The 15,658-nt window shown below is 55.9% G+C and overlaps 1 protein-coding gene across 3 annotated transcripts in view; it reads left to right on the top strand.

Annotated features, from left to right (window-relative positions):
- Nucleotides 1–15,658, top strand: part of MINDY4 (MINDY lysine 48 deubiquitinase 4) — a 109,810-nt gene that overhangs the window by 77,571 nt on the left and 16,581 nt on the right. For all 3 annotated transcript variants that reach the window (XM_058724689.1, XM_058724690.1, XM_058724691.1), the window contains exons 14-15: nt 12,205–12,268; nt 15,349–15,510. In XM_058724689.1, coding sequence (XP_058580672.1) covers nt 12,205–12,268; nt 15,349–15,510 — 226 coding nt within the window. The remainder of the gene's footprint in view (nt 1–12,204; nt 12,269–15,348; nt 15,511–15,658) is intronic.

Genomic DNA, 15,658 nt, shown 5'->3' with positions numbered 1-15,658 from the left:
CATCATGTCCATTCTCCATGAGCTTTCTAGACCTCTAATCCGTATTTGTCATCTGTGCATTATGTCACCATGGAGGGGAGCAGATTAACAGCACATTAACAGTTTTGTAAAGTACAATCGATTACTCCTTCCTTTTCCAAGTAGAGAGCAGACTCCAGAGGCCATGGAGACCCAGGGAATGAATTTTCATTTTGTGGGGTGCTTGCTGTGGGGGATGATTTGGGAACAACCCCATGCAGGTGGGCCTTGGGGAGTGGAGAGGTAGAAAGAGTAGCCATGTGGTGCTCAGGCTGGGGAGGCCCTGGCAGAAGGAGACACTTGCTCCTGGCGGCCGGGCCGGGCCAGGGCCTGTCCCATGCCCCGTAGGCTCTGGCTTGGGTAGGAGGAGGACGCGGGGGCTCTGTGGCCTCATGCTGCCGGCCTGCCTGCTGCTTGCTGCTACTGACCTTATTAAATGTGGTGCACACACAGATTTTCTAATGGCATTTTTCTTCTAATCCTGCCATAATGATACGATTCATTCCTGGCCCGGGCTCACGTGCACCAGAGACCATAAGCCACACTGTCTTCTCCCCAGGCGCAAGTTTGCTAATCCCTGCCTGACCACGTTGGGTGGGGGTCTCTGGGTATGTGGGTGAGACCCCTGAGCTACCTGAGGGGAAGCTGGGCTCTCAGGAGGCCCATGCCTGGTGACATCTGGCTGTGTGATCTCCTGGGCCTCAGTCTCTCCACCTGTACAGGGAACCATCCGGCTCTGAAGGTCTAGGAGTCTGTGATCAGAGTGTCTCTGCTCTGGTCACTGGGGCAGCTGCTAACGGTCTTGCTCACCAGCCTGGGTGTGCTCCTGCAGGGAGTGGCTCTGGAGGCCTTCTCCATGTGCATGGGCCTTCACCCCCCCATAGCCAGGCTACTCTTCATGTTGTCCAGAGCGGGAGGACTTGGGCTGTGTCTGTCCCCTCCCTGCCCCATCCAACCAAGCCAGGCAGGGCTGAGTCCCCGCCCAGGCTCTGGCTCCTTGGGGGCATCTGTGTGAGGCATGGCTGCCCTGCTGGACCTGCATGGCCTCATGCTACCAGGCCTGATGTCTCAGCTCTGCCACGTCCCTCCTCTCCACTGCACACACGTACACATGCAGATGCACACACACATAGATACACAGAGATACAGACACAGAGACACACGGATGCACACAGACACATGCACACATACAGATATACACAGACGTATACACACACAGATATATATACATATACACACACAGAGATGCACAGAGATACACAGACACATTCACACAGATATACATACATATGCACACAGGCACACACAGGCACAGAGACCCATAAGATTCGTCTGGAGTCACCTCCTTCCCCTTGCTCTCAGGGCAGAGGAAGGAGTAAAAGTATGTTGAGACCATCTCCCTCCCACTCAGGGCTCCTGAGGACCTTCCCTGGTAGAGATCTGCTTTAGCGTTGGACCCGGCAGGCACTGGCGCTGGGTGGGGGGCTCGTCTTATCCTGGGCCTCCCCTTCCCTTCCAAGAAGATGGCGTGGAAGATATTCTCAGCAGCAGCAGGAACGATGGTGACCGACACCTAGTAAGCTTCCTGTGTGCCCAATCCTTTGCTGCAACATGTTACACAGCACACTTGTTTCCCGCCCCTGGCAGCTCTGTTCAGTGGCACTAATGATTCCCGTCAGCATCGCTGTCTTTCGGGTGAAGAAACGAGACCTGTCCCAAGCTCACACAGCTTAGCCCAGACAGCCTGGGCCCGGACAGGACTCTTTGGGTTTTCTGTTTAAGGAACTTGGGAGTCAAACAGACTTGATTTCAGGTCTGACTCTATACTCCTTTGCACCTGAGTTTCTCACTCTCTGAAAGGGGGATGCTAATTCCTGCTTCACGAGATTAAATAAAGATTTATATGTTGAGCCCTTGGCTCGGCTCCCGGTGGGTAGCCCGCTCGGATGACGGCCGCTGCTGGCGTGGTCCTGTCACAGCTGTGCTCAGAGGCATCTCGTGCCCCATCCTGTCCGTCTTGCCCTCAGTCTTGGCCCCGTGCCTGGTGGTGCAGACATGGCCGCAGGGAGGCCCTGCGAGTGGTGATGGGTCCACCTGCGGTGGTGCCCACCCTGGCAGGCACTTCCTGAGCTGCCCGGGGCCTCCCTGGGTGCTGTGTGCTGTTGCTCAGAGCGGGCAAGAGAACTGGAGGCGGGAGAACCAGTCCCTGCCTGGGAGGGTGCCAGCCAAAGATGTGCTCGAGAAGACACTCGGCTGTCTCTTATCTGTTCAAGCTTAAAACCACTTTTAGAGAGACTGTCTGAGGGCTTCGCGGGGGGAGTGGGGCAGGCTTTGGGTACAGGGCTGCTGGCGACATCATGGAGTGGAGCTGGCCATTCCTTCCCGCCGTCTGGGACTTCCTAAAAGGGGTGGCAAGTGTATGGAGGAAAGACAGGACTGATGGTGAGGAGGAGAAGAGCCCCTTGAAATGGTGCCCAGATCCTGTGAGAGAGTCACGCTGACATTATTTGAAATAGCACGTTAGCATTGCTGGCATTTTCTGGGCTCCTCTGAAGAAGCTGTTAGAAGGGGGAGCTCCTGCATTGGTCTAGGCCCCTTACGTCTCAGTCACACGCTCCAGCGGTGCTTCCGCGGCTCCCCAGAGCCTCTGGTCCCTGTTCTCAGGAGGGATGCCACACCTGGCTGGAGGTTTGCTGGGATTCACTTAGCACTGATAACGGTCCTGGGATTGTGAAAGGCCACCCCATCCTGGCCTGCCGCAGGGGCTAGCAACTTGCAAAGGCCTTTCTCTGTGGACCCTTGGGCACACGGGGGCGGATGTCATCCAGCACGGGCTCCATTTGTCAGGCTGAGCTGACAGGCTTGTCCTGGGTGGCCCGGTGGGTGACGGCTCCCATGACAGCATCCCACTCATTGGCTGCCGATGTAGCTTCGGAACACCTGAGACCCCACCTCTGCTCTGTTGCCAGCACGTTTATGGCTGGCCCAGCCTGTGCCTTAGGCCTCGGGGGGGGGGGGGGGGGGGGGCAACTAGAGCCGCTTAAATTCTTTCTATTGTGAACCTGACATCTGACTGTTTTCCAAATACACTGTATCCCCAGGCTCACTATGAAAAGCAGATGTAGCCAAGACTGTTTTGAGTAGAGCCCGGGGGAGGTAGGGTGAAGGGGGTGGGGAGGCGGAGACCCCTGCCTGCCCCTCCCAGTCTCCAGCCTGGCCCCAGGAGACCCCTGTTTGGAGAAGCCCCAGCTCTGCATACAAAGCTTAATAGCCGTAGGACCAGACCATCCCCGAGGGCCTTCCTGCTCTGGGGTTCAGATTCAGCATTGCCAAACCCTTTGATGCCATTTCAGGGTGATCTGTTATCACTTTGGGTAGTTGAAAACCTGTCCTGGTAGCCCAGACAGGGCAGTCTCTCAGATCACATGCTGTGCAGCTGAGGAGGAGTGGAGTGTGGGGCTGGGAATCACCCACTCTTTACAAACACAGTGTGCATTCGTGGTCCTGTGTGTGTGCATGAGGGCTCTGTGAGGTTGTGGGGCTGGGTGTGAGGTGATGTGGGTACTGGTGGCTATGAAGGTCACACGGCCGCCCCTCCCTCCTAGCAAGGGTCTCAGACTCATGCCTGATGTCCAGGGACAGGCCTTGCACCCAAGTCAGTGCCTTCTGTCCATGGGCTGTTGCCCGCTCTGTGTGGGGCCAGGGTGAGGGCACCAAGGGCAGATGTACACGCAGCCCGGCACAGCCTGGTCACTTCTCCGTCGGAGGCTGAAAGAATAGTAGCGAAGCTGGCCTTTGAGTTTTGTTTACCAGGGCTCACTGCAAAACCCTGTGAAGGTTTTATTTTTTTCCACTTGATTTCAAGCCATCTGTTTTCCTTCCTAAGATATTGAGTTGCTTTACAGTAAATCTGTACAGGCTTTCATGCTTACCTAGCTCCACCGCTTTCCAAACCACACAGCCTAGAACTTTCCCCAGCATGCTCTCACGAGTCCCAAAGATGCTCAGGGCCCTGGGGTCCTGGCTGGCTCAGAGCCAGACCTGCACAGTGCGGTGCGAGGGTGCTCCGGCCCCCAGGGAGCCAGCAGTGAGCCAGGGCCTGGCATAGGGGAGGGCCCCGGAGATACCCACTGGGTGGCTTAGGCTTGGGTGGTGGTGGGGGGAACAACTGTGAAGAGACCCTTTTCATGCCTCAGACCCTTGGCATTCGCTACAGGGGCAACTTGGGCCGTCCAAAGGCAGTCTTGGAAGTCCAAAATAGGCAGTAGTTTGTCATGTGCTGAAGTAATTTTTAACAGCGCCAGCCGGGCATCACGGTGAGGGGTAGCAGCCACACCATGGTGGCTTTGTTGCTCTTTGTAACTTTCTCCAGGAGAGGAAAAATAACAGCACCTTTTCTTTCTTTGTGGAAATAGCCCTGAAATGAAAGCCAACCGTGAGTGTTGGTAATGCAAAGGCGAGTGATGGAAACTTGATTCTTAGCCAGTGTAAGCAGAAAACAGCGCTGCTAATTGATTCATATCAAAAGCCCAGGGCTTTAAGAGTAGCTGGATTCAGGAACCAGACGGTGTCTTTGGGGCATCGCGTCCCTCCTCCTGTCCTGTCACACTTCTTCCCTCTGTCTTGTCTGTGTCCTCAGGAGGGCCCTGCTGTGTGGTGGGCTCTGGTGGGCCCAGCGGAGAGGAGGCCCTCTCCCCAGCACTCCTCAGCCCTGCCGGCAGCCATGACCCCATTCCTGACACCTTTGGTGGCCGGGCCTGGGCTCTATCCGTCATGGGGGCCCAGAAGGCAGGCAGAACCCACAGAGGTGTACCACGCTGGCTGGGAAAGGGATGCACTGGATTTGGGGACGTGTCAAGGAACAGGAGGGAAGATGTGAGTTTGGGGGCGGGTCAGACCTGGACTTTAATGGAGGCCCCCACTGGTTCCTCTCAGAAATGAAGAAAAGAAAGGACAACGTTTCCAGATCCAGCAGAACTCACTGAGTCAGAGACCACCTTCGCAGTGGGTGGGCTTGTGGCATAAGGATTTGAGCAGTGGGCTATTCCTGTTGAGAATCCCAGGCTTGGTGGTCCCAGATGTGCTATTGTGATGGGAGGGGGTAGATGGGATACCCCTCGGGTTCTTCCTCCACCCTCCCACTGCACCCGCCTGGACTCCTCCAGCCCAGAATAATGTACTGCACACAGAACCACCCAGACCAGGCGCCCCGACCTCACACAGATAGCAACTGCTCTGTGCACCTTGAACAAAGCCCTTGGCCTCCCTCACCTGGGTCTCCCACATGCAGCATGAGAGACCTGACATGGTGGCTAAGGGCCCTGCCTACCCGACATGCCAACATCTTTTGCATATAAGCTAGGGAACAGGAGGAGAGGGACTTCCTCATCGAACTCCAAGTCAGCTTAACCTTGATTCAGATTAGGGCAGAGGCCATGCTAGTGAGCTCTTTCAGCACATGTGTCTGAAGAGGCCAAGGTGATGCGCGGCAGATAGACCCAAAGGGCTGTGGGTACCTTTGTCGTTGGAAATAGGAGACCCTCCACTCAGATCCCACTTCCTTACACTGACCCTCCTTCCTCTCTCTGGCCACCTGTTCCTGTGTCCCCTCCATAGTGGACCAGAGCCGTTTCCTGTAGATCTCACTGGCTCCCTCTGGGGGCCCTGTGAAGCCCTCTCGCCACATGGAAGGCAGGGACTAGAGACCCAGCCTCACTGGAGGTGGAGGAGAAAGAGGTCCTCATTGTCACCTTGGGCTTTTGGGGCTTGCAGTAACCCAAGGGGGCAGGCCCAGAGGCCTGAGGCCATTATCCCATTTTACAGATGTGGGAACCAAGGATCTAAGATTTTAGGGCAGGTTGGTGGCAAGCTGACACCATCCTTGAGTGTCCTGGCTTCCAGGCTAAGACCCTGTGCCCGCATCCCCATCTGGCCTGGGGGAGGAGTGACAGACACTGCCCCAGTGTGTCTGTCGACTCAGAAGGAGAAGAGGGAACCAAGACCCCCCAAGTAGGCCCATACCAAACCAGAAGCGGTCCAACAGCTTCATTCTCCATTTAATTTCAGCCGGCATAGTCTGGGCAAAGCAAGCCTAGTTCCAGGCTGCTAGGGCGGCAAGTCACGGCTGGTGAGTGCCAGTGGGGTGTGGCTGAGGGCAGGAGGTCTGCCCATGGGCACTGAGTCTCCCATGGCAGAGGAGGGCGACTAAGCCCAGACCCCTCTAGACTTAGTGGCAGAGCTGAGAGAATGTCCTGACATTCTGTGCATCTAGCACTCCAACCCATTCACCTAAGAGCTATACCTCCATGTTCCTCAAAGGGCTTGGGTGTCCAGATAAAGAGCATGGGCCTCAGGAGGAGGGAGAAGCAATTAACTTTTTGGAAGAATCTTCTGTTCCAGGCCAACCTTGGCTGCTTGGGTGGGAAGCTTCCTTCCGCCTGCCTCTGCACATCTCCTGGGATTCAGCTTCTGGAGCCTATTCCGTCAGGGCCTTCCTTAGAGCTTCTCCTGGGACAGGTGTGGGCCAGGCTCACATAATTTAGGGCCCATTTGCTGTGCATCTGCAGAGTTAGAGCTCAATTCTGGGTGCCAGGTTGGGGGGGGGCAGACGGACACAACATAATCCTGGCCCTCAAAGTCCTTGCTGCCTGGAGGGACAAACCAGGCGCAGGAAAAGCATTGGCGAGTGCTCTTAGGAAAGGGCCAGCTGAGGAGAGATGGGGCACATCTGTCCTGGGACGAGGGAGCTATCTTTATGGAGGAGGTGACATTTAGCAGGGCTCTGAGGGATATGTGGGAAGGGTTTTGGCAGGCAATGAGAACAAAGCAGGCAAAGGCCAGTGGTGGGGTTTGCAGAGAACAATTGCATAAGGTCTGGTTGGAAAGGATGGTGCCAGCACGTGGGGAGAGGTCTAGTGGGTGGTGAGGCGGAAGGCAGCTTGGGAAGGGCCTGGACACCTCTGCTTTCCCTTCCTTCCGGCTCCTTTCTCTCCACCCGTGCACCTTGGCCCTTCCTCTGCAGGGCCCTGCCTGGAGAGGGGAAATAACAGCCACCCCCTCCAACTCGTGGGGCTCTCTGCAGTGTGCAAGGCCCTTTTATGGCCTTGACCCTTATGAAAACAACTCTTTGATGTGCGTATTGTTGTCCCCGGCAGGGGATGACACAGAAAGCCATTTGCTGAAGGTCACACAGTGCACCTGACAGCCAGGTGTCCTGCCTCATCGCCCACTCCCTGCAGGCCTTCCTGGGAAAATAGTCAACATCCACTCTAACCAAATCCTTGTTAGATATTCATAGCTAAATTTCGACTGCTCGCAAGTCTCCATGTATTCTGGGTTCTTGGCCGTGATACGAGTAGTTGAGGTTACTGGAATCGTGACCTCTCGGTCATTGTGTTTTTAGTTGTTGTTATTGTTGTTATCGTAGGAAAAAGGAAGTGACATTTACCAAATGCCAGATGCTTTATATAGTTCATGTCCTTCAGTTCTCACAGCAATCTGTGGTAGAGGGAGGCACCATCCCACCCCTCCTGCTGGGGGAACCAGCCTCGGAGAGGGGACAGCCAAGAAGTGGCAGTGACTGGATTTGAATCCAGGGCCCTGACCTCAGAGCCCAGGTTCTCTTAGTTGTTCCACAGCTGCCCTTCTCCCTACTGATTTGTCCTCAAAAGTCAACAGAATTCTCAGGGGAGGGGACGGAGTGGGGTGTGGTGGTGGCCCTGGGGCCTGGCGCCACCTTGGGGTCAGGTGGAGGGGAGGTGTCTGGCCTGACCCTCCTGAGTTAATTACCACCCATTTTAGGCTTGATGTTTTAAACATCAGAGTCATGAACCAGACAATTTCACATCCCAGAAGGTCCCTAGAGACCCCTTGTTCCAGTCCTCTGGTTTTATAAGTGAAGACACAGGCTGAGAGAGAGGCAGGGACTTGCCTGAGGTCACTCAGCCAGTCTGAGGCCGAGCTGGCCACGACTCTACCTCGCAGACATTGATTTTAGGTGAGTGGCTTTGACTATAGACTGGAACCGTGTCTCTAGGCCACTTAGACATATTTCTGCTTATTCGGAAACTTCTGTACAAGATCCTCAGGTTCACATGTTCAGATGCATGTTGGGGAGGTTGTAGGGTGAAGGGACAAGCCATGCCCCAGTCAGGGAGGGTGGGACCAGGAGTGGGGCTTGAAGGCTCCCGGATCTGCCTGGAGCTGGCCCGCCAGGCTGACCATCCCGTGTTCCAGGCCACAGGGGACACTGTGTGACATTGGCACTGGGGACACAGTCCTGGCCTGCTGACTGCCTGTGTGACCACAAGACCGCAAGTCCCTTCTCCTTTCTGGTTCTCTAGTTTCCCCCTTAGAAAGATGGAGATGGGGGCCTTTGTTCTTCTGGCCTCATGAGGCTTCAGAGAGGATGGTGTCTTTGAGGGAGATGACAGATTCTGCAGGTTCAAGGCTCAAGCATTGTAAGCTGCTCAGTGGCAGAACCTCTGTCCCTTTGAGATGTGTGACAAGGAATGACTGGGAGGAGGCAGCAGAGCCCCAGCCCAGCTTTGGGGGCTGAATCTGGGCTGGCCTCTATCACTAGCTCTGGTCCACTTGTGTTCTTTTGCTAGGCATCTATTTTTCCATCTGCGCAGTGCTGAGCCCGGAGGGCCCTGCCAGCCCTGGTGTCCTCTTCGTTCTGTTTCTGGGTACAGTGCATTGTCTCTGGGACCTCTCAGTGGGGGCACAGATGGGCGAAGTGGTCCTTGCTGGCATTCCCAGGAAGAGCTCTCTCTTCCCCTTCCTCCGGATACCTCTGAGGGGGGCCGTCACTCCGACCGTGGGTCCGGGGTCTTGCCCTCTGCTCCCAGAACGCTGAAGAGGTCAGTGGTAGGGCAGCTAGGGCCGAGCCCCTCCTCCTAAGGTTCCCTGCCCTGGGCAAGTCCATTCAGGCTTCTCTTACACGGTGCTTCTTGGAATCCAGAACCCAGGTCGGCTCCTCCCTGAAGGGGTCCCCAGTGGGCAACAGCCTCAGGGGGCAGACTTCATCAAGCCCTGGCTCCTCCCTGCTCCTGGCACCTGTGTCCCCAGGCTGTGCAGGATTACTTTAGGGGCCAGCATTTGTCCAGTCCTCAGGTAGCCTGTGGAAGGGACAGCCTGCCTGTTAGACTGGAATGGTTATCAATCCCACAGAAGGGCTCATCGTTGCTTGTGGCTCAGAAGCCCAGAAAGTGTGGGAACCTCAGAGCTCAGTCAGCCCCTCCTTTGATTCAGCCCCTGCTCCCAGGACACTGCATGCCTTGGACACCTGGGGGTACCCCAGAGGGACCCCAGAGGCGAGGAGAAGGAGAAGGATGGGATGGTTTCGGAGTAGCTCATGTATTTGGCTTCTGCCTAGAAGATGTCACTGGAAGAGAGAGCTCTGAGTCTAAACAGATGTTGGGGGCCACTGTGTTAGTTTGCTAGAGCTGCTGTAACAAAATGCCACAGCCTGGGTGGCTTAAATAGTAGGAACTCACAGCTCTGGAATCTGGAAGTTCAAGATCAAAGCGTGAGCAGGGATGGTTTCCTCTGAGGCCTCTCGCCTGGGCCTGTAGGTGGCTGCCACCTTCTGTGTCCTCACATGGTGTTTTCCCTGCCAGGATGCATCCCTGGTGTCCCTCTGTGTCAAGAAGTTTCCTCTTCTTGAAAGGACACCAGTCAGATTGGGTCAGGGCCTACGATAATGGGCTCAGTGAACTTAAATCACTCCTTTAAAGCCCCTGTCTCCAAATACAGCCACATTCTCAGGTACTGGGGTCAGGGCTTTAACATATGAATTGGGGGGAGGGGGGGCGGGGCACAGTTCAGCCCATGACACCATTCATCTGGTGCATGCAAGTCCCTTATGTCTCAGAAGGGGAGACTGAGGCTGGAGAGGAGAGGTTTGCCACCACACCGCAGGCCGGGACTGGAACTCGGGCCTGGTGATGGCCCTGCCCTTTGAATTGCCCTGTCTCTGGGCAAAGCAGAAGCCGTTTTTCCTTTGCTCAAGGACTCCTGACACTCAGCTCTCCAGGGATTTCCCCTAGAGGGAGGTCTGGGCATCTAGATTTGCCAAAGTTGTAAATCTCTTAAGCCCTAAGCTGCTCCCTGGCGTCTCCTGAACGCCCTAATGTGAAATGCAGACGTTCCTCCCTTTCAAGCTCCGTGCTCACTCCTGAATTTCCCATCGTGTTTGCACCTAAGGATGCAATTACCATTTCCTCCCATTGTCCTTTCCGCCTGTACCCCTGTGCTCAGCTGACGCAGGCTCTCAGACCCGCTGGGTGAGCACGAGGCTGTGAGATTATGAAGATCAGACCGCTTCTGAAAGCTTCAGGCTGGCTTGGGGCCAGCGATGCTTATCGGTCCACCCAGGGCTCCTTTGAGGTTATTTTCTTCTCTTCAGAAGATGCCCGTATATGCTGCAGAGAGCATTTCCATCAATTCTTCTTCCTGAGCTAGCGCCAGTCGAGTGCTGCCCGCGGCCATTTGGCACCCCAGTCTGCTCCTTCCCGGGCCTGCTGGGCTGTCTCTGGTGGGTGAGCCTCCCTGGCCGTTCCCAGGACCCCCAGGCCTCCGTGCTTCTCCGCTGGGCCCCTGCAGGGCCAACCCCAGCCCATCTGCCCATGTGGACCGCCAAGCATCCCCATTTGGCAACGGTTATTAAAAACCACAAGAGGGGCGCCTGGGTGGCTCAGTTGGTTGAGCGGCTGACTTCAGCTCAGGTCATGATCTTGCGGTCCGTGAGTTCGAGCCCCACGTCGGGCTCTGGGCTGACAGCCTGGAGCCTGTTTCGGATTCTGTGTCTCCCTCTCTCTGACCCTCGCCCGTTCATGCTCTGTCTCTCTCTGTCTGAAAAATAAATAAACGTTAAAAAAAAAAAAAACTAAAAAAAAGAAAACCACAAGAAAGCGTTTTCTCCTACAAAGGTCATGGAGCTTGAGTTTCTAGACTCGTTTGGGAAAGATACAGGGGCCAGAGTGGTTTAGGTTTGTGGACTTTCGGCAGATCTTAGATTTAAAGCATAAAATTGAGACCAGGTTTCTCTTCTCTTGCACTAAAAGGGAAAACAAACATGGCGATTGCTGAGCCCTTTCCTCTGGGCGGTCTGTCTGTGGTCTCTTTGGGGTGGGGCTGGAGGAGGCAGGCCGGGCCGTGGGCACGGTGCTGGACTGGCAGCAAGCCCCGGGGCCTGTGCAGCAGCCTCGTGTCACCCCCAGTGATGCCGTGCTGGGACTTTCCATGCCTGTAAAATATAGTCATCCTTGCTTCACCGGGGACGAGGCTGAAATTAGCATCCCCGGACACGTTCCATAGATGACGGCTCCTTTCCTCTTTGCTCATCCACGGTTCTGGTGGACAATGACAGTCTCCTGGAGGATTTAGGTGGGGGTAGGTGAAAGGAATTGTGTCCTAGTGGTGGGCTTTCTAGATGGTAGGAGAGCTTTGAGATTCATGGAGGGGTGGGGTTTTCTCCTGGTGTTGGCCCCGCGTATGACAGAGCCACTGCTGACAATGACACCTGGTTTCCAGTTCCATACAGCCCTAGAAGTCAGTTTCTTCCAGTTTGAGGGATGTGTTTCGGCCAAGGGGCTTTTCACCTCCTGCCTTTTAGGAACCCCCTGCTAAGGGTAGAGCCACTGTGGTAACCTGGGGTCAGGGGAGCACAGGCCTCCAAGACTGGCTTCTGGGTCCTCCACCAGCTCCATAGCCCATAGCCAAGTGCCCCGGGCAAGTCAGTATTCTCAAAGCCTTGGTTTGCTCTTGGGGTTGGAGGAATAATGGTAGTATGGGGTACAGGGTCTGTGCCCAGGTGGTGGCAGTTACTGTCTCAGGACTCAAGCAGGCATTAGAGACCGTTGCTGCCACTAAACAGACTCGCAGACAGATGCCCAGAGATGGACCGGGATGTCCCTGCCCCCACTGTTAGTAAGCAAAAGTTGGGATGTGAAAGCAGACGCTGGATTCCAATTGCGGGGGCCTTTCTGCCATGTCATTCCTCTGTCGCCATTCTCCGTGTTGGCGGTGGCCCTGGTGAAGCCAGTGTGGAGGCCGCTGCCCAGAGCAGAGTGAGTGTGAACTGAGGAGTCCTGGCTTTCCCCCAGACCCGGAGCTCACCCGGTGAGGCTTGCCCAGGAGCGCCAGGCAGAGGCATCCTAATACCATCACTTCTGTGTTTTCCAGGGTTCGCCAGGACTTCGACGTCCCCACCAGCCACCTGATTGGAGCACATGGATACTGTACCCAGGTAGGGGGTGCAGTGGGGCGCCGGGCAGCTGGGTGCTTCTTTTCCTTCCTCCTCCCTTCTTTCTTTGCCCGTGCCAGCTCCCCTCCTCCCCCCACCCTCCCCCAAGCGTCTCTCATGTGCCAGCCTCTTTTGGGCTTCACTGTCATGGAGACCTAGAAAGGCCACTCAGTTCAGCTTCCACTTCTGGAGAGCTTGCTGCACCAGACCTGTGTGCTTGGCACTGCAGGGGGTACAAGAGGGGCTGAGGACACAGCCAGGCGCTGCATAGCCCAGAGCCCCAGCCAGAGCCCCGGGGGCACAATGGGGGCTCTGAGCTAGCTGGGGGAGATGAGGGCCATGGCACCCTTTATGTTTGCACAGGACATCGTCCTGGCAATAACCCTCCCCTCTGCAGCCTCACAAAGGGGCCCTCGGGGGACCTGATGGAGCAGGGGGTCCCTTAGCACAGTTGCTTATCATCGATCCTCCCAGATGTGCGGTGATACCAGAGAAGAGATCTGTTCGTGATCCTTTCAGTGAGCATCAGGACTGGGAGCTAGATGTTATTCCTGGCTTCCGTCTGTGCCTTTCTCGGCATGGCCAGGCCTCCGAGAGTGGCCCCTGGGCCATCGTTATATCTGCTCCTCGACACACACGGGAATAGCATGTGTAGCACAGACAGGCTGGTCAGAATTGCTCAGGCCCAAATGAGGACCTTGTCCCGACGGTCCTGGCTCACTTGTGCCATCTCTGCAAACACCTGGGTACTGTGCAGGGGCCAGCTCCAGAGCTGCAGTTTGTGTCGGCAACCCGAGGGACTATGGGGTTGACTGATGCCCACCTTCCTAGAGAAAGGCCTCAGGGTAAGTGGCCGTCCAGGATGGCCCAGTGCCCCCTCTTGGTGCCTGCCTTCTCTGTGGGAGCTTCCCCCTCAGCAGGGAAAGAGAGATGTGACCAAGGGTGGGCACTCAAGCAGAGCGCAGAGGATGCCAGACCAGAATCTCTGGCTAGTTCTGAGCTGTGTTCACAGTTTCACACACAAATGAGCTGGGCTGATTTTCTTCCCCTCCCCGAGCCTCAGTTTCCTCATTTGTAGTATGAGGAGTTTGGATTAGACCAGTGCTTCTTAAACTCTGATGTGTATATGAGCCCCGCCCCGGGAGGCTTGTTGAAGAGCGGGCTCAGATTCGATGGGTCCAGCCCAGGGTCTGAGGTTCTGAATTTCTAACAGGCTTCCCAGAGCAGGTGATGCTGCTGGTCCACAGACCACACTTTGAGGAGCAAGGGGACTACATGACCACTGAGCTTTGCCACTGCATGATTTTGAGACTTGGGGCAGGGAGCCGTGTGTCACCCCTTTTCCCTCATTTCAAGAGGGCCTTCTGCTCTGAGGAAGGTTGGACACAGATGGGGTGCAGGGGCCTTTTACTTCTCCTTGAAAACCAGATGGGAATACTCGAACCCATCTGAAAAAGGCCGTGCCTTTCCTAGCGTCCACTGCCCCTGAGGTACAGTATCTCAGAGCAGACATTTCCTCCAAATTTTTTCTCGTTTCCTCTGCAAGGACACAATGGGGCCCCTTTGCTATCTGCCTCCAATGGGGTTCGCTCTCTGGCCATCAGAGGGGACGTCTTTTACTGCCACCAGGGCAGGGGTCTTGGTGTTGACGGAGGGATTTACTAACGGGAGCGTGGCTTTTACAGTTCAGGGGAAAACACTCCTGTGAACTCTTAAAGTTTATGCTGGGAAAGGGCTATTCAGGCCGTTCCCAAGTAGCATGGGGACGGTGGCCGCCTGCTGGCCTTATAGGCACTCCAGAGCAGATAGGGTGGGTGACGCAGAGGGTCCAGCCTGCCCAGGTGCTAAGGCTGGGCTCACTCAGCTCTTTCTCCAGGGGTGCAGCAGACACTCAGCGGCCGCCCTTCTGGGATCTTTAGCAGCCAGCTGGTACCCTGAGGGTAACAAGTGAGGGGCGAGGGAAGGACACCAGGCAGGGAGCCGGAAAATGTGGACAGAAGTCCAGCGCTGTCACTAACTAGCCGTGGGGCCTGGGTAAATCCTTTCCCATCTACGAGCCCCAGTGTCCCCATTCCTCACAGGGGGTTGGACCCCTAGCTGCCTTGCTTCAGGAAGAGCGCTTCCTGCTACCTTGATGCAGGAGACACTGGCTGAAGGAGACTGCCGGAGGAACAGGGCTCCGCATGTCCCCGTTTCCCGGTTCTGGGGCCAGCGGGAGTGTCGACCTGTTGGCCTTGCGGCACAAGTCGCATGGCTGCTGAACATGTGCTGCCACCCTGGCGATGATGGCGGAGACAGAGCCAGAACCCAGACTGGGGCTCCTCGCCTCCACCTCTCTGCTTCTGCCGCCCTCCACTCTCCCTCCCTGCTCGAAGACCCCACCGTCACTGGTGAGATCCAGATCAGGCCTGGAGCCGAGTTACTGGTGCCTCACACCATTGTCCACTTCCTGCTGCTGATAATGGGCTCTGGTCGTGTAAGATGTTATCACTGGGGGAAGCTGGGTGAAGGGTGCACAGGAACTCTCTGTGCTGTTTTTACAAATCCTTCTGAATCTAAAGTTACTTCAAAATAAAAGAAGTTTAGGAAAAAAAAATACCATCCTTCATGACCCCACCCAAATGTGGCTTCTCCACAAAGTGGCTGTGACTCAGCCATGTGGTCCCATGTGTGCCTGGCCCCGGAGTGTGCCATGCACACGTTTTCATAGCCCCGGTCACATCCTAAATTGTGCTTCAGCCGTGCAGAGACACACCTGATCCCCGCTTAGACCGGACACCTGAGGTCATGAGCCATTCTTCCCTCCTGACAGGACACCCCCACTCCCCTGCTGCCACCCAGAGCTGAGGACAGGGTCCTGTGCACAGCTGGCACTCAATGAAAGTCTATGGAGTTAAGATCAATGCGCTCCTAGAATCCCTCGGCTGGGGCCGCTGGCAGCTTTCCCGAGGGCTCGTAGGAACTCAGTCCCAGCCCCCTGTAATTTTGGTCTCTCTCCCTCCTTGCTTGCCTTCCTCTTCCACCCCTTTTCTCTTGTTCCCGACCTCCCCTGGACAAACCCTCCCTCTTTCTTTAATCTGCAGGAACTTGTCAATCTGCTCCTGACCGGGAAAGCGGTGTCCAATGTTTTCAACGATGTGGTTGAGCTAGATTCTGGGAATGGGAACATCACACTGCTGAAAGGCATTGCTGCGCGCAGCGACATCGGATTCCTATCTCTGTTTGAGCACTACAACGTGTGCCAGGTACGGGCGGCTCAGGTCTCTGGAGACGGAAGGGCCCGGCTCCCTGGGACGGGTGAGAAGGAAAACGGCGGCCGGGGGGGGGGGGGGGGGGCGGAGAAGTTCCACTCCAGGTCCCAGAGCTGGTCAGAGTTTGGTCCAGGCTCAATCA

Source organism: Neofelis nebulosa, chromosome 4 (genome assembly GCF_028018385.1).
Source record: "Neofelis nebulosa isolate mNeoNeb1 chromosome 4, mNeoNeb1.pri, whole genome shotgun sequence".
Lineage (NCBI taxonomy): Eukaryota > Metazoa > Chordata > Mammalia > Carnivora > Felidae > Neofelis > Neofelis nebulosa.
The sequence above is the reverse complement of the archived record's forward strand: the minus strand, read 5'-3'. Positions and strand labels throughout refer to the sequence as shown.